General features: G+C 46.2%; 1 protein-coding gene across 6 annotated transcripts in view; it reads left to right on the top strand.

The window, feature by feature from the left end:
* Nucleotides 1–18,454, top strand: part of SNTG2 (syntrophin gamma 2) — a 303,678-nt gene that overhangs the window by 267,186 nt on the left and 18,038 nt on the right. For 4 of the 6 annotated variants that reach the window (XM_058551873.1, XM_058551872.1, XM_058551874.1 and 1 more), the window contains 2 exons: nucleotides 2,854–2,946; nucleotides 10,763–10,873. In XM_058551873.1, coding sequence (XP_058407856.1) covers nucleotides 2,854–2,946; nucleotides 10,763–10,873 — 204 coding nt within the window. Of the gene's footprint in view, nucleotides 1–2,853; nucleotides 2,947–10,762; nucleotides 10,874–13,998; nucleotides 14,222–18,454 lie in introns of those variants that run through there. The other 2 variants (XM_058551876.1, XM_058551875.1) reach the window with 2 other exon arrangements.

Raw genomic sequence — 18,454 nt, 5'->3', positions numbered from 1 at the left:
GAGGGAGAATCTCCTTCTGCCCTTTTTCTTAAGGTTCTTATGGCTGGCCAAATAATTAACAAGACAGGTTAGCAGGAGAAAATAATACCAAGTTTAATAACACGTATACATGGGAGAAAGCAGGGACACTGCGATCTCAACACAATAGCAGAAATTCTCTTCTTAAATACCATGTTCAGTCAACAACAAAGGAGGATGTTGGGGGTGGGGGGAGTCAGTTACAGGAGATTACCACTAAAGCACAGTAAACAAGAGTAAGGTTATTATGCAGATTTAAGGCCTCACCTTCCACATTGATAAGGCTTTAGAAATGAGGCCATCCCCCCCTCTTCCCAAAACAGAGAGGGAGATACCTTTACAAATGGAGATTTCCCTTATAAATGTGAATGATTATCTGGCAACTCCTCACAGGGCCATCCAGAGAATGTGGCCAGAGAGACGGAACTTCTGATAAGATGGGCTTGTTGGTGCCTTTCCTATTGTAATCTCTATCCTACATTATCTTTACAGCCATCATGATAGATCTGTTCCAGGAAGGAGCCACCATGTCAAATTCTTTAGGCAGTTAGTGGGGGAGGTCAAATGTCCCTCAGAGAAAAAAATCAAGGTAAAGAGATAGATTTCAGGGTGGCCAAATCTTGATCTCCCACAATAGCAATTGAGTTAATTTTTGTTTATTTATTTATTTTTATTTTTTGTGAGGAAGATCAGCCCTGAGCTAACATCCATGCTAATCCTCCTCTTTTGCTAAGGAAGACCGGCTCTGAGCTAACCTCTATTGCCAATCCTCCTCGTTTTTTTCCCCCAAAGCCCCAGTAGATAGTTGTATGTCGTAGTTGCACATCCTTCTAGTTGCTGTATGTCGGATGTGGTCTCAGCATGGCCGGAGAAGCGGTGCGTCGGTGTGCGCCTGGGATCTGAACCCAGGCTGCCAGCAGCGGAGCGTGCGCGCTTAACCGTTAAGCTAAGCCACGGGGCCGGCCCCGAGTTAATTTTTAAATGTTCGTTTTATTAAATTAGTGTCTCATGTAGTGGCCACTAACTCAGCAAATAAGCTTTTTTAACAAATTAATTAATTGGAAGGTGGAGTAAAGGCTCTTTCTCTGTCCCTCCCACTAAGCACGACTGAGGAGACTCTGGAAGGTGGAGAGAAGGCTGACCAGCGAGGGGCCCTGGGGCCCGAGGCCCCTCGGGGCTGAGCGTGGAGGGCCCGTGCCTTCTTTCCTGCATGTCCCAGACTTGGGCTGAAGAAGCTGCAACCCGGAAACAGCGGCGGGTGCAGACCCGAAAAGCCCCACGAACGCTGCTCCCTCCAGCCCGAGGACTGGAAAGGGCAGCCCGGCAAGACAGAAAGCTTCCAGACAATGACTGCTCTGCTCCAGCAAACACCACAGAAAACACCACGGCCCCCGAGCCCCTCAGCCACAGCCAGGCAGGAGCCTAGACCTGCAGCCCCCCAGGCTGGGACGTGGCTGCCCAAACCCACCAGTGCTGTCAGAGAGCCGAGGGGGGCCAGGACTTTGGTCCCTGCCCGGCAGGAATGAGAACCCCCCCCTCCCCCGTGGGTGGTGTCAGGAGCGGAGTGGACGGTTAGAATTGCACCGTCGCCCGTGCTGTCAGTGGAGACGTGTGGGGCCCAGCAGCAACGGGGACCCCGTACCCACAGAGGCCAGGCGAGCAACCTGGGCTTCCACCTCACCTGTCGGTGACATGGCAGCCCCCTTCCCCTGCGGAAGACGCGTCAGAGAAAGTCAGTTAAAACAGAGGGTTTAAGTAAGATCATGGACCTCATAATACACGACGTCCAGGTTTCAGTGCAGAGTCAGTCCTCGTTCCAAGAACCAGGAAGATCTCGGGCTGAATGAGAAGTGAATAAATGCCGACAGGAAGATGACTCGAATCTCTGCACTTCTGTGCTTTTGCCTACGTGTGTGCGTGCGTGTGTGTGTGTGTGTGTGTGAGAGAGAGAGATGGCCCCTGTGTGTGTGTGTGTGTGTGTGTATGACAGAGAGAAATGGCCGCTGTGCGTGTGTGTGTCTGTGTGAGAGCTGGCCCCTGTGTGTGTGTGTGTGTGTATGAGAGAGAGAAATGGCCGCTGTGTGTGTGTGTGTGTCTGTGTGAGAGCTGGCCCCTGTGTGTGTATGAGTGTGTGTGCCCAAGGCCTAACAGCATTGGCACCGTGAGCCCAGGTGCTTCACAACTTTGGTTTCTCCCCATAAAAGGTCTTGTGTCAGCAGAGCCCCCACACCGGCCCTGGCGGGTGGACGCAGGAGCCACTGCAGCCTCTCACCTGGGAGGGGCCCCAGGCCTCCGTCCTTGGTGTTGGGTGTTGTCGCTGCTTCCACTTTTTTGCCGTTGGTTGTTTTACGGTGAACTGCTCTTCAGAATGCTTCCCAAGGAAAAGCAGGCTCTAGATGCTCCGGGAACTCACTTTCGGCCCTAACCTTCCATCGCGCCAGGCAACTTAAACGAGAGAAAAAAAATGAGCGTATGACAGAGAAGGTCTTTTTGAATGAGTTAGCAAACAAAAAACTTAGTAATCTGGTTGTTTTCAAAAACACTTTGCCAAGTAGAGATTTGCTGGGCTCTGTTGTGTTTATTTTCAGTTAGAGCGATGCCTGTACAGACTGTCCAACTTCTACACACAGACCAAAAGCGAGGCAGTAGTGGCTGTGTGCGGACTGTTTCTGCGGGTTTCCCGTGACGGGGCCTCCAGTGTCACTCCACGTGGTTTGCATGTTATGACTTTTTGAAAAGTAGTTTCTGACCGTGGGGGAAAATACTATCACTACCTGATTGATGTTAAACAGCGTTATGAAAGAACGTTTTCTCAAAATTAACACTTTTTTCTAGTCCAAAACTTACACGTGCAGCTGGCAGGGAGAAGCGCGCTGCTTCACAGTGGACTTTGCCGTGGGATTCACCTGTTTCGACAGCAAGACGAAGGTAAGATGCTGAGCAGTCACTGTAAGGTAGCTCAGGGCCCCACGATCTCCACCAGCCCCAGAGCCAGGCACTGTTGACCCAGACCTCCTGGTGCCTGTGAACACTGTCCGCGTGGGCGTGGGGTGAGGAGGGAGAGGGAGCACAGTGTGCGTTTCCTAGGTCCTGCTCAAGGGAAGGTAAACACTGAGAAAAAACGTGAACTCCTGCCTGCAGTAAAACCTGGGCATTTTTGTTACAAGTAAAACAACACCGTCCCTGGGGGGTGAAGTCGAGTGCTGATCCCACGAATGCAAAGCTGCCAGTGGTTTTGGTTCTACTGGGCATTAAACTACCCGTGTGAGCCATGGGGAACTAGACCCGCATCCGTTAGCCTCTCTAAGAGACCTGGGTGTTCGCTAAGCGTTGGGAAAATGTTTTGCAAACATCAAGCCAATGTTTTGTCGTATAATATTCTTAAAAATCCACTCTCTGCTGATTCAGAATGAACGGATGGGAAAGCATCAGTGTGATAGATGCTGCCTTTACTATGGTCACTGCAGCACGCACGGGGGCTTCAGACCCCCCCGTACCTGCCCTCCCGCAGCTCTGCGCACCATGGCTCAGCCAGCGTGTGCAGCGGGTCAGCACAGAACACATGAAGCCCTATGTCAGCTCCTACAAGTTGTCGCTCATTTCCTCACAGCTGTTTATTTCCAAACATCTGTGTTTTAAAGCCTTTGGATACTCTCGTCAATGATTTAATCATGGCAGCCAGCTCATGAGCCTGTGTGAAATTGTGCCCCTCTTCTTTAGAAGTTTGCCCTCACTTCTTTTCCGTTCTTCTAGAGCAGTGGTTCCCATCGGAGGAGAATTTGCACCCCAGGAACATTTGGAAATGCCTGGAGACATTGTCTCGGCTTGGAGGGGAGTTTCTACTGGCATCTAGTGGATAGAGATTAGAGATGATGTTAAACATCCTACAGTGCACAGGATGGCCCCACACCAAGAGTGTTGTCAGCTTGACAGCCGACAGTGTGGAGCTGGGACCCTGGTCTAAGTAGGAGTCAGCATCCTCAACAGAATTCTGACCCAGAAACTCATCGTGGTCCTTGTCATTTTTCTTCCTCCCAGGAAAATGGTTTAGGATATTTTTCTAGTAGGGGTCTACATAGTGTTCAGAATGATAATAAGATCTATTTGCATAAATACTTAATATTAAGAAGGATTTCGAGTCTCCGTCCAACATCAAGGTCACAGAGAGGGCAAACGGCTCCCCGTCCCCATGCAGGGGTCTGCCCACTGTACCTGGTCCACCACTCGGCTCCCCCACTACAGGCTCCCTGACCTGCTGTTCGTACTATTTGGTCTTAAGCTAGATCTGCACAATCTTATCAGATGCAACCTCCGAGACAAGTGAAATAACAAAGCAGCTGTCCTCGAGTAAGGAAGAAACCTGCACAATTTGTTAGCTATCAGGCCTGATTTGTCACTTTTGTTTTTTGCCGTATGTTTCAAGTAATCCTGTGCTTCAGGAAATCTAAACGGAGACTCTCCAAATTTCACCTGAAAAGCAGTTTTTCACCACCCTCCTAACTACCGCCCGGGGGTCCGGTGTTCCCTTCTCTGGCTGCACGTGGCAGCCTTGTCTGAAGGGCTGGGGACAAGGCCGCCCTAGAGGGAGCCCACGGGCTCTCTATCTGAGGAGCAAGATGCTCACCAGGACACTTACCCTGTGTCAGCGCCCTGTGGGTGGTTCATTCCCAACCGGCAGGTCTGGTTCCTAGTGTACACAGGCCAAGCACCGGGCAAGCTGACATCTCACTATCTTCCTGTGGGTCCCACAGCATGTTCTTTTGCTCTCTTGGGGCCATACTGTACCCACCCACCTCTTTCACTGGCCAGGCCAGGCCAGGGGGAGTGTTAGTGATTGCGAGGCATTGTAAGAGGGAGTGCCTGGCACTATCCCTTCAGGGGACCCCCGCAGTGCCCCCAGCTATGGACATCAGAGTGAAAGGAAGTTGGTTCCCCAGGCTGGTGTTCCTGAGGGTGCTATCGGAAGAGCCAACTCAGACGGAGCAAACGACAAGACACAACCTCTCTAACATCCCGCCCAGGCTCAAGCCTTCACACGTGTGGTTTGATCTGGACTGAGGGGCCTGGTTCCCCCAGAGCGACCGGGGCTCTCTGGGGAGCAGAGATGGGAGCAGAAGTTGGTGATTTAGGATGCCCACATACTCACCCCAACAACATCTTCTTACTTTAATCCATCCAGGGAATCTCCTTTCTTCCTGGGCTGCTCCAGGCCTTTCTCTCTTTAGGACACTGCTTCCTTGTTGACACACCCTCTCCGTCTCCCTGCTGTACTTTTTCCACACGGTCAGGCCGGTTTGTGCTCAGGGCCTGAAGAGGGGCTTCCCACCATTGTGTTCAGCACACTTTCCTGGTTAGCCCTAAAACTGATCAAGTGAAATTTTAAATGGCTATGATACGTTCTTAATGCTGTGCAAAGCTGGGCTGTGAACCCTTCAGGGTGAAGCTGTAATGTTTTAAATGCCCCTGTAACGGAACTGTACAACTAAACTAAGCCCTTGTAATTAAAATGTATTTATCTGTGGCCCTTACCCACCTCGCTCTGCTGAACGAAGGGGCTGTTGCTCAGCCAGCACGCCCCCGACTGTGTTAGAACAAGCCTGCAGGCTCCTCTGGCGGGACCTGGGGTCCTGCGTGGTGGGAGAGGAGGGCCTGGCACAGAGGCTGGAGACGGGCTGAGCCTCCCCTGGAACCTGCTCCGGCCGAGCTTTCAGCCTCTTAGCACCTCCGCCTTTCAGGGAGACCTTCTTACCTTCCTCCGCTGAGTCTTTCACCCACTCAGTGTCAGTCTGCTCTCTTTAAGTCAAGTTTTCATAAAGTCTCAGTTAAGCCGTCTTTTTGCTCCTCTGAACCTCAGGTTCAGACACCGGGACCTTCTCCTCGCCTGTTTCCCGTTGGAGGTGAACGCCTGACTTCACATTTTTTATGTGGTTACTTCTTTATTTCAAAAAGTTCTGGCCTAATACTTATGTGTTTATTTTGTATTCAGACAGTAGCTGAAAATGAAAACAAAATATGACAGTATAAAAAGAAAACTGTTCCAGGGGCTTGTTTCTTGTATTCCTTAAAACTTTATTTTAGAATTTACAATATTCGAATTAATTTTCAAAAGCAAAGCTTTTCCAGATTAACTGTGAAGAATATACCAATGGGTTGCAAATCTATAAACTATTTATAATTTCAAGATGACACTTGTAAGTTCAGTGTAAATAGGTTTTTGATTATTTCTAGATGGATATGAAATAATTATGAAAATAATTAATTATGAAATAATTATGAATAATTATGAAAATGATGTTTTCTTCATATGCCCTTTACATAAGTCATTATGAAAAACTAAGTAGATTTTTTGGCCCAGAAATATTTAGATTGCAATTTACCACACTTATTATTCACAAGATAGTTAGCACTTCTCTACTGTATTAGCCTGTTAGGTCAGACTATTTGTGTATTATTTCTGGGTCAAAACTAGACCCACAACATGGCAGCAATACTTAGTAACCAAATGCTTGTGAGAAAAGGGACTCTAAATTTTGAAAGCAGCCCAAATTTTAATGCTGGACATGTGCACAGACAGCCACCTCAGAAGCACAGGTGTGGTCAAATCTCCTAATTCCTCAACTCTATACTTGCCAGGGAGGGGGAGAGCAGTTATTTCCCAGCACGAATCCATTCGCCCTCAGCTCTCCTTTTTCAACACTGATAAAGAGCAGTTAAGCTGAGAAGATCCGAAATGACATGGGTAAAGAAATATGTTTGGCCACGGAAATTTTTCTGCACTTACAAAATAAATGGGAAGACCATTATCTGATATTTTTAAATTTCTAGACACTTTAAAAAAAGTATTTAAACTAGAATAAACTAGAACTCCAGCCTGGCTGCCCCCACCCTCCACCTTCACTCTGGAAATGAGAGGGGCCTCTGCCCAGACAGAAGCATGTCACTGCCCATTCCCAAACTTGCATTAAGGCAAGTTGGGCGTCAAGATGATTATATTCGCCTCTTTTTTCTTGCTCTGTCTGGTTTAGCACTAACTGATGCCCTATTTCTGTTGTAAGGAAGCAGAAGCAGGGGACAACAGCAACAAGAATGAGAAAACAGTGTAGACGACAGAGGAGCAACGCAAGTGGGGAAGCCGCGAGAGCCTCAAAGGAGACCCCAGTCTGCGCCCAGGCCCCTGCAGAGCTCCCCACCGCGCCCCACCCCCGCCCCCGCGGGGCCCCGCCCCCACAGCCCTCCTCCCCAAGTCACAGACTCTGCACGCAGCCCACATTCGTGTAATCCAGAGTTGTTTGAGATCTAGAACCAAAGTGAACTTTCTCCATATTTACTCATTACCTGGGGGCGTATTGAAAAGCTGGCCTTGTCTCTGTCTGTTAACTTACATTTCAAATTTCCGTTTTACCATCTGGATGTTCCCCACACATAGCAAAAAAACGATGCTTCTGTGTTCGGGGTGATCGGTGGAGATGCTCATAAAAGTGTTCTGGGCCTGAGTCCCAAGGAGCCTGTTCTTCAGGCTGAAGCCCGACTATCTTCTGGGGCCGAGGTGTGACTGATGTGGAAGAACAGAGAGATCAGTTTTTGAAAAAGAAGAAAAAGTGGGGCTGGCCCGGTGACGTAGTGGTTAAGTGCTGCCTTTCGGCTTTGGCAGCCAGGGGTTCATAGGTTTGGATCCCGGGCGCGCACCGACGCACTGCTTATCAAGGTATGCTGTGGCGGGGGTCCCATATAAAATGGAGGAAGATGGGCACAGATGTTAGCTCAGGGCCAGTCTTCCTCAGCAAAAAGAGAAGGATTGGCAGATGTTAGCTCAGGGCTGATCTTCCTCACAAAAAAAAAAGAAGAAGAAGAAGAAAAACTGAAAAGGAATTAACTTTCTTGTGGGAGAAGAAATGAAAATCTGGCTTTGGCCTGACTGGGAAGGAGAAGAAAGTTTCTTCATCGCTGTTCAAGAAAATACCAAAAATGAATTTCGCTCTGACACCACAAGGCACTTCATCCTTTTATCCTCACGTCTTCTGGTAATGCTAGTTGAGCTATTACAATGAGAGAGTAAAATATACTTTCCAGTGTCAATATTTTAATAATTCAAATTTGCTACAAAGGAAGTGAACAGTGATTCATCATCATTAACAACCCGAAATCATAAAAATAAACATTAACGTTTCCTATAACATACACTTAACTATAAAACTGTTTTTAATTAGTAAAACCGTGGGAGAATGTTTCTGTCCTCGGAGATTGAGACCCGACAATCGGGATTCCCTCCAGCCTTTGGACGGCGGGTGGGGGTTCGGCCCCTACGTGCGTCCCGGGTTGTTGGTCGTCCGGCCGCTATTAGGATCAGGGTCGGCAGAGACGCGTCTCTGGAGCCGCGTGAGTGGAAGAAGGCCGAATTCTGACCTCGCAAGTCCAGTCACGTCTTGCAGGAGAGCCCGGCGTCCGGAAACTAAACTATCACCCAGAACCACTTCTAGATAAAACGTGCAGAAATGTCATACGTGATGGAAGTAGCAAACTCTTTCTTTTTAGAAAAATTACCGTTTTAGGTACATGAAAGAAGAGTTCAGAAGGAGTTCCCAGAGGCCGCCGCTGATGATCTGGAAAGTTCGGGCTGCGGAGGACACGCTGCTGCACTGCAGTCTGTTGGCCACGGCCACGGCCACGCACAAGCGCAGGGACCACACCTGCTGCCCGTCCCTGCCCAGCACGTGCCGGACTGTTTGCACTGAATCCCGGTACTTCATGGCAACGTGTGCTCTTGAGAAGCTGATGAAAGGACTTGACTTACTTCACCCAGAGCAAGGGCTGTGTTATAAAATTAGCACATGGCTTCAAGCCAGCGAACTGTGTGTGTGTGTCTTGAGGCAGCATTTTCCTCAAACCAGCCCTCACTTAGGATGGTTTCAGTATAAAAATAATGTACCCAAAAGAGAATAATGATATACCTGAAGCACTTAGTTGTGAGGACCATTTTGAATTCTTTAAGCAATAAGGGAGTTTTCGCACAGGTATTTTTACACGTTTTTTTGTATATAATACTTTAACAGCTGTTTATAGCGCTATGTAAATGTTAATTATTTAGGTAATTCCTAGACTTTTACCACTATTGAGCTCTTTTTCATAATCAAATTTGAACCAAAGACTGGGTGATTGCTGTTCACAGAGCCGTTTGGGTCTTGATCATTTTATGAGGAATTAGGCAAAACCATGATATCCAAGATTTCTCGGTTTCTGCTGATGACACGTTCAGGTGACTGCAGGTTCCTCACATGGAAGCTAGGAGTGGGCACCTTTAAAGGCAGGTGAGATGGGGGCTGTTTTAACTAAATTTTGGAGGCTAAAATCACAGCCGTCTTCCCCAGTCCCCAGAGGGGCTGAGTGATGCCCTGGGCGTCCGGGGCTGTGTGGAGACAGGAGGAGCTCCGGGAAGGGCCCTGTGCAGGGGCCTACAGAGCGAGAGGGGCTGCCCCAGCGCCAGTTCCCATCACCCTTCACAGATCTTCCAGTTGTGCTGTTGGTGGTGGTTTTTTTGGCTTATTCCAGTGGCCCAGTGACACTTCTGGAACCTACACCATTCTGAATATTCTCATTCTGGACAGACTCTACTAATTCTAATCTGAAAGGGCCCTAATGCCTGGACTCAGGGCTCCTGGCCCTGTCCTAGTGGGAGGCATAGACTCAGCTTCCTCATCGTGAGAACGAGAGAGCTGGGGTAATTGTTCCCTAAGACCCTACATCACTCCACGTCTCTCAAAATCCAGAAGGAACATTGACACTTTGCCATGAAATGCAGAGACTGTGTTCAGCTGCAAGATTCTATATAAAAGAAAGCCATGGCCAAGAACTGGAAGTCAGTGTGGGTGGTGAATAAACAGATCAAGGGGCAGATGGGGTAAAAGTGCCTTTGAAACTCTCCCTTTCTCCCCAAACTCTTTGCTTGTTTGATACCTAGAGAAAAATATGTTCATTATTTCAAAATAAATGCTTTTAATAGAAACTAAATCTATAGCTTGCTAAAAAATGAAGTGCCTATAATTAAAGACTATCTTTTATAAAAGATAGCCATTACATTTTTATTTGCTGCAGCCTTCTGTTTTATTAAAGAGTTAGAGTCTTTATTCATAGAGTACATTTCATCTTTCAAGTACCTTAGCAAACATTAAGTAATTTTTGCACTAGTATGAAGAGGTAATATTATCTACATTTTTCAACTTGTTTCAGGAGAAACTAATGTTAAGTGATTTGAACATAGCCTCAGATGGGGACGTGTCAAACGGGATTAAAGGTTTTCATTTTATCTGGACTCTAGACTGTGTCTCATATACTGTAGCAAGAAGTGGACCTTGTAGTGGATTTTTTAAAGTTTTACAAGCAGAAAAAGGAGTAATGATCTTGTGATGCTTTTAGACTGTGTACAGGAAAACCCATGAGAAAACCAGGAGGGTGGATAAGGGTAGAGTGGGAATGGGGAGAGAAGACCTGGATGCTGGTGAGCTCTCCTGGCAGGTGCAACTTCAGGCTGACTGGAGTGGCAGAAAGAAAGCTGGGTGGTGTGAGGAGCTGAGTTCCCGTGGAATGAACAATGAGAAGAAGGTAGAGATTCTGACAAATCATCACATGCTCAGTGTAGATAATTAAGCAAATGTCTGCATTTAAATAGGTTATTTAATATATTAATGTATGTTAATTAAATAAGTGAACTCTTGTTTCTAAATCACTAATTAATTTCATTCCTTTACAGAATGTGCTCTGGAGATTTAAATTCTCTCAGCTTAAAGGATCTTCAGATGATGGAAAAACTCGAGTAAAACTGCTCTTTCAGAATCTAGACACCAAACAAATCGAGATGAAGGTAGGAATGTAGTTTACCCTGCCACCCAACCACACATAATATAAAACCTAAATGAAAATTCCATTTCACACTACACGAGGGAAACAAACAAGTCAATCCTCAAGTGTGGACCCTCCTCGAAATTGCACAGCCAGCACGGCAGAGAGCCTGTATGATGCCTCCTCTTAGAGACTTTTATATCCCGAAATCATAGCCATTGAAACACGTTATTTGATTCTACTAAAAATCACAAGTTTCTTAGTAAATATTAGCAGGAAATCAATATTTAAAAATGTACAAGAAGCCAAAATCTAAAGGAAGAGTTTTACAAACTGCGTTGGGTGTGTGATAAATTGCCTACGAGAGCAAGAAAAAACTACTCTGTTAATTGAAAGGATCTTAGACACAACATACAGATTCCTTGCACTGAGCTGTCATTCTACTGTCAACAAGTACTGCTCTTTCCCATATTTTATGTATAGGTATATTGTCAACATCCCAATTTTAATGTAAACTAAAGACAAACTAAAGGATAATTTCAGTACACCAAAGAAAAAGAAAGAAAATACAGAAATGGGAGACCCATGAACACATTGTTTGGAAACAGATTGTCAACATTTTGCATACATTGTCTTCTGATAAAATTAATCAGAGGGACACATCACATGTGAGATTGTTACATCTGAATGTTTTGCATGAATTTTTAATATCTCTTCTTTTAGTTTAATGAAATAATGTTCCATAACTACCTTTTAAGTGAAATTGTCAGAATTGCTTGACATTCTTATATTTTGGGAATGGATAAAATCACGATCTGAATGTTAACACTATCAAGGCTGTTGGGTCATGAGGTATAGGACGGGGCAGCCGATGAGACAGCAGTTGTAGCACAGACTCGGGACACTGGGCTGTGATGGAGAGCCAGCCACCAACCACGCTCCCTGGACGGAGTCCGGGGGACGTTAGCGTCAGCAAAGTAGGAATCCTGAGACAGGGAGGGAGAGAGAGACTTGAAACAATTTTAACTGTGTATTTGGTATTTTATTTGCGTTGGTATGGCCGCCGTGGGTAACATTGGCCTGTCCTTCCTCTTCTTCTGGTTTATTTGTTTATCTACTTACCTAGGAGGGCTCTGGCGTGGGAGGTGTGCTGTCTCCTCTTTCGTGCTTAAGTCCTGTAAACTTCTGAACCCACTGCGTGGTGTGGGAGAGCTTGGGAGGCCTTTGGAAAATGAGTTCTCCACAGCATCCTGAGACCTTTATGCCTGCAGTCTTCCAGTGGCTCCCGCCAGAGCGCCTCTTGTCCCGGGTCATGTCCCACTGCTTACGTGATATCTGAATATCCTTTTGACAGGCGATACCTGTTTCATTGGATTTGAAGATTTTTATTTTTATTTTTTATCGTTCAGTCAACTTTTGGTAATCTGTGTTAATGAAAGGAGTAGAAGCACTGATACCCTAAACCAGACAGTTTTGAGTACATTGTGTTAAGTTGGAGGCATGTGTTTTGAAACAGACTCAGTTTCTTCATGGCACTTTGTTCAGAGTTCGTGTTTCCCCTTTCAGTTGATGGAAAAGAGAGAGAGCCCTGGAAAGCTGTAGAGCCACAGGGTTGGGCACAGCATTTGCAGGGCTCGAAGCTCAACCAGTTTGCAGGGATCTATTTTATGGAAAAAAATACAAAATTGCAAATACAGTAACCTAAGTACCCTCAGAAATGAGTGTGAGACACATAAATACATCCCAGCAAACCCAAACTAAGTACACCTCCACCTCTCCTCGCCTTCACCAGGTTCCAGAACTGCCGACAGCCTCCTTGTGCTCCCCTAGGGGGCATGGGATGGAGGGATGTCGGGCAGAGAGACGGAGGTCTTAGCTAAGTGCAGGTAAAATAAGGACCAGGTGGGCCAACGCCCGGGCACCTCCCAGGGCTTTGCGGGGGTCTGTGCCTGTGAGAAGGCAAATGAAGATAAAAGTAATTTGCCAGTTACCCCACAGATTAGAAAACACGCTTCAGAGAGCCTCAATAAACAGTCCATGAATCGCAGCGAGTGTTTTAAGAAACTACCTCTAAGCTAAAGTTCTGCATTTATTACAGCTTATGAGACAGAGAAAAAGTTGGGAAATGGTGAGTGGGGAATCCAGATCCCTGAGAATCCTTGGGGTTGATGCTCCACTTAATCAAAGAGCCCTCCAGAGTGAATTCCTAACTGGGAATCAAAGCTATCACAAATATTAGGAGTGAGCAATATGTTCTTTTAGTAATCAAGAACATTTTATTGTCTCAATACGTCAATTATCCAAGAGTTTCAGAGAAAACTACATTAGTTGAATTTTCTAGTTAAATGAGTGATAACCAGGGAACGACTTTTCTTTTAATATTTATTGAAAATCTTTCTGGGGTATTTAACCAGAGCCCTGCCCTGTAATTAGTACATGATGACAATTCCTGAGTTTCTCCTGGGATCTGAGGGAGGCTTCTGGGGCTTTGGGAGCAGAGAGTGGAACATGCATTCTTGCCACCCACTGTTCATAAATGTGGCAGACGGTTCAGGAATTTAGGCCGACTCCAAAATAGTTCCAATGGCTGAAGATTTGGGGGTTGGTATTTTTTAAAGAAAGCATTTGTTTTTCCTCTTTTTACCTGTTTCTCCTAAAAAATAAAAAGAGTAGCATAAACTAGCTTTACTAAGTGAAGGATTTACTCCCCTACTCTCCTGCTTAGTTGGCTAGGTGTTACTTAGGTGAACTCCAGTGAGACTACAAGGACTACACTTGGAGCGTGCCGAGGGGCAGATGGTGCCCTTCCCGATTCCGCCTGCATTTTCCCCCAGCTCGCTCTTACGTGCGCTGTTTGTGTTTTACGTGGTTCCTCATGATTTCATTTCTGCCTCTAGGCCAGGTCACCAAAGGGCAGCTTTATTTTAGCTTTTTATCTTCAGCACTTAATAAATGTGTTTTAAATGAATAAATTAATGAAGAAAGAGCAAATTAGTATTAAAAGAACTGCCAGATACACTCACAAAAATGTTATCAGTTTCTAAGGAGAAAATTGTTCCTATTATCGTTAAAATAAAACACTTTAATGACTATATATAGTTGCAAACATAAGTTTCTGATGTTCCCATGTATGTATCCATGCAACAGGCATTGGCCGTTGATGGCAGTGCAGTGTAATGAAGAATAATTATGTCTCTGGAGAAGCAGTGGCACGTATTTTTCACTCTCTAATGGTCTGTGAGGATCAACTCCACTGAAAATTATTCCTGAGCCATCAGTGGGTCAGCCAGATATGTTGGGTATGGACGGATGAAGACTGAGCATGGACACACGTTTATATTTACGACTGTCTAGGGGCTTGAGCGGGTAAAGGAGTTTGCTGTTTCTGAAACAGAAGCTTGCCTGCTGCGCTTTCTCAGCAAAGAATATTGACACCGACACCCACGGCATTCATTATTGATGTGACTGAGTTGGTGGAGCTGAAAAAGCTATTTCAGGAAGCCAGACGGTGGAGAGAGGGAGGCACAACCAGGGCAGTGTCAGAGACAGGACATTGCGTCTCCGTGTACACGAGCTGGGGACAGTGAAATGTCCTCCTGGAGGTGGATGTGAAGGGGAAGAGCTAAACAAGGAAGCGGTAAGGGACACGTGAAGTGCAGCGCCGTCCCAAATGTGTCTCTGCAGTTACTTTTGGTCTGTTCTCTAGGAGGCTAGAACAAAAACAAAGCTTTCATTTCTTTGCTTTTTTCTTTTCTCTTCTCTTCTTTCTTTCATTTTTGTTTTATGAGCTTATGCCGCAGCTGGTAAGTGGGTCCATTCCAGAAATTAGGTAGCTGCTTTTGCTGCTGGTGTCTCAGTGACATCTTTGGTTTGGTTTTGAGTCCATCGTGACCCTGTCTACAGATCCACAATATTCACACTAACAGAAGATATAGTTGAACTGAATCTCTGAGCAGTGGCAAGTAACAGGCGCCTTACCGTTCAATCACTGACATTTCAAAGATGAAGAATTGAGGATAGAGATGATACGTAATGTACCTACCGTCACACAGCTCGTGGTGGCAGGCCTCTGGCGTGGTGGCCCAGCTCTCAGAGAAGCACTGAGGCGTTGGCAGGTCTGCGAGGTCACTGGTGCCTCAATGGGCCCCTTCTTCTCTCTGCTTTGTAAATAAACTCCCCGTGCAGTAGGGGGCAAGCGGTGTAGAGGTCACTCTTGGAAATCCTCCTAGAAGTTCTCAGTGGTGGACTCGCCTTAGGCCAGGGAAAAGCAAAGCGTTGGGGCCCAGGAGAGAACCCTTCTGCAACAGGTGGAGAGTATGCTTGCACGGCCAAGAGCAGCATCTGCTTTGCTCTAAGTTCAGTGGATCTGGTCAAAACAGAAAGCAGCAGAAGTAAAGGCACAACGACAGTTTCCCTCCCTGGTGGAGACAGGTGAAACTGTCAACAGACTCTGAACGCAGTGGAGGCTGATGAGTGGGTAACAGCCTGGGGGCTGGGGGTGCAGCCCTGACTCGTAGCATTTGTGTATTAACGTGGTAAACATATTCCCACCATGGCTTATTCTCAGCTGCCGGTACAACATCAACTGGCTGGCGAGATTCCTGAAAACTTGACCTTCACTCTCTCGAGCCAGATCCACGCGCACCGGCACAAAGCGGCCCAGTCCGCAGTTTAGCCCGTGTTAGAGACTCAAACCCCAAATGCAGAAACCAGGCTCCAGCTGTGTGGGGGCGGGAGGGGATCTGGAGAAATAGAGAATTGTTGTTCTTGAACTGAATCAGTTGGCTTGGTCTTAATGACTTTGCAGCCATTTGGGGGGTGGAGAGTATAAGAAGCGATTTCTGGGAACAACTTGCAGCAGTGACCACTCACCCATGGACTTCTTTGTTCCTTGCCTGGTGACCTCGAACAGTGGCTTGAACAGAAGCCCTGTGGGGTTAGCAAGTTTGGGCAGTGCACACATTGGAATTCCAGGTCTAGACACTCGCTGGGGCGCAGGTTTTGGGTGACTCAGCCTGAAACGCTCTCAGCATTCCACTGTGCGGCTGCCAGCAGCTCAACTAATAGCATTTGGTGCTCTCGCTCGGCCTAGAATCTCTCTGGCTGTGAAGTCATCATTTTCTCATTTTGAGGAGAAAGAACATGACGAGTCTAGCAAATAGAACATAGCCAGCTGGCTCAGTGACTTCCACGTCTGCCTTGTGCCGTCAGTAAAATGCTCATTTCTCGGCACCGCTACCAGGAAGGTGCACGGGTCCTGTCCTGCCTGGCACCACATGTAAGACCAACGTAACCCAGCCTGGTCCCCACCCAGCCACCCCGACGCTGCCTTTAATTTCCTCATCTTTTCTTCCTGGAAGCTGTAGCCTTCGTTTTGACCTTCGTTTGGAAAACATTCATCGAAATTTGCCGTGTCCATGGGTCTCTCTGCTAGAGCACAGGTCTCTCTGTTACATTGGGATGTGGGATGAATTAGGGATTAGAGAAAGAGATAAAAACACACAGCCTTCCATAATACTGCACAGCAGGTGCAACAAAAGCCACGGACAGAGGGTCCCAGACCACAGAGAAGCTAAGCGACTATTTCTTAAATGCCTTCAGTTAGATTAGAGTCTTCTCGGTGGTAGTTCTGTCATGGTGACCTCCCTTTTCTTAGAGATGTTGTGTAATTGTGTGTCTCCCACTTCTATATCACAATAACAACACCAGAAGTGAGTTCCTAGCGTAGAGAATCCTGACTTCCATTGTGCATTCTCCCCTGCACCAGCCTAGGGCTTTCCATGTGGTAGATTCAATGACTGTTTCCTGCATTAACGGTGCCTTGAAACTATTAATGTGTACATTCTTTTCAAGGAGACTTGATAGAGTGGGCTTCCTGAATGCGCCTACTGGTTCCCTGAGCATCAGAGCTGCCCCAGAGCTGCTTAAGACAGACACGTGGGCCTAAGCTCTCAGGTGTCATGGGGCTTCGGAACCCCTTAATGTTGTTGGCCCAGGAGAGAGGCACCAAGACGGGCCTCTTCGGAAGGCGTGGTTCATCTTCCTCTCTGGCCACCAGTCTTGGTTATTCACAGGTGGGAAGGAAAGTTAATGCTTTCAAATAACGGCCTGTTGGGTGAGTAAAAGTCATTGTGTGCCAGTCAATCGAGGAAAAACTCTAGTCACCTTAGTTTCAACCACTCAGCACTTTTAAGATAAACTGAAAACTAGCCTGGAGTTCTACAGGTAAATTTCATTTTCCCGGAGGAGTTGCAGAAAACCCAGACACACATTTAAGACAAACTTGGTATTTACTGAACACTTAGGAACCATAACAGATGTGCTCAGTTTCTGTCTGAGCAGTTAAGTAACCCACTGTCCTGACTTTGGGGATCTTGTGATTTTATTTTGCAAAGTTTTCTGAGGGGAAAAGTTCGAGTCTGTGCAGTGAGAGCTGCCCTGGGAGACCTGCCTCTTGGTGAATGATTTATCATGTAAGACAGAAATGCCACTGGTGAGCCGGCTGCTCGAGACCCTGGAGAGAGGTGTGTTCATTTTATTTTTCCTTCAGTTACATTATAGTCAGAGTTTATATCACCCAGTAAACCAAATCATATTCTCGTAACTTTTCCTAATTTTTTTTTATTTTGAAGGGACCATCTCTGTGAGGCCCTATATTTTGGACATCAGAGTAATGTTGGTTTTGTAATTAAAATATAATATTTCAACTCCAAGATGTTGGTAAAGAAATAGACACAAAATATGCCTCTTTCGACGTAGATTTAACAAGAGAAAAATGCTAGTCTTGATAATACCAATCAAGTTTATTTTTAACAAAAACGTAAGGCATTTTGTTGTGCCAGCTGGCGTCAGGCAGATTCCATTTCTCCCCTGCACTTTCTCTGAGGAAGAACCTGTACAGATGGGGAAACGGAGGCCCAGGGAGCTAAATGCAATGCCCACTGTCGCTCAGCTTCTATGTGATGGAAGAAAGGATGTGCACAGCCTGGCTGGCCTCAGAGATGACAGCCATGTGTTTCTTTTTCATTTTTTCAAATTGTAGTAAATATATATAGCATAAAATTTTCCATTTTAACTATTTTTAAGTGTACAGTTCAGTAGTATTAGGTGCATTCACATTGTTGTGCAACCATCACTACCATTCATTTCCATAACCTTTTCATCTTCCCAAACTGAAACTCTATCCCCGTTAAACACTAACTCCCCGTTTCCCCTCTCGCAGCCCCTGGCACCCACCATCTACTTTCCATCTCTGTGAATTTGCCTATTCCAGGTACCACATGTAAGTGGATTCATGCAATATATGGCCTTTTGTGTCTGGCTTCTTTCCTTTAGCATGTTTCTAAGGTTCCAAGTTGGAACATTTAACAGAACTTCATTCTTTTTTTGGCTGAATAATGTTCCATGGTGTGGATGTCCCATGTTTTATTTATTCATTCATCTGTTGATGGGCACTTGGGTTGTTTCACCTTTGGGCTATCGTGAATAATGCTGCAATGAACATTGGCATACAAGTATCTGTTGGAGTCCTTTTCTCAGTTATTTTGGGTATATACCTAGGAGTGGAATTGCTGGGTCATAAAGCAACTCTATGTTTAACTTT

The sequence above is a fragment of the Diceros bicornis genome, chromosome 12 (assembly GCF_020826845.1).
Source record: "Diceros bicornis minor isolate mBicDic1 chromosome 12, mDicBic1.mat.cur, whole genome shotgun sequence".
In the NCBI taxonomy this organism is placed as follows: domain Eukaryota; kingdom Metazoa; phylum Chordata; class Mammalia; order Perissodactyla; family Rhinocerotidae; genus Diceros; species Diceros bicornis.
This window is presented reverse-complemented; position numbering and strand designations above follow the sequence as displayed.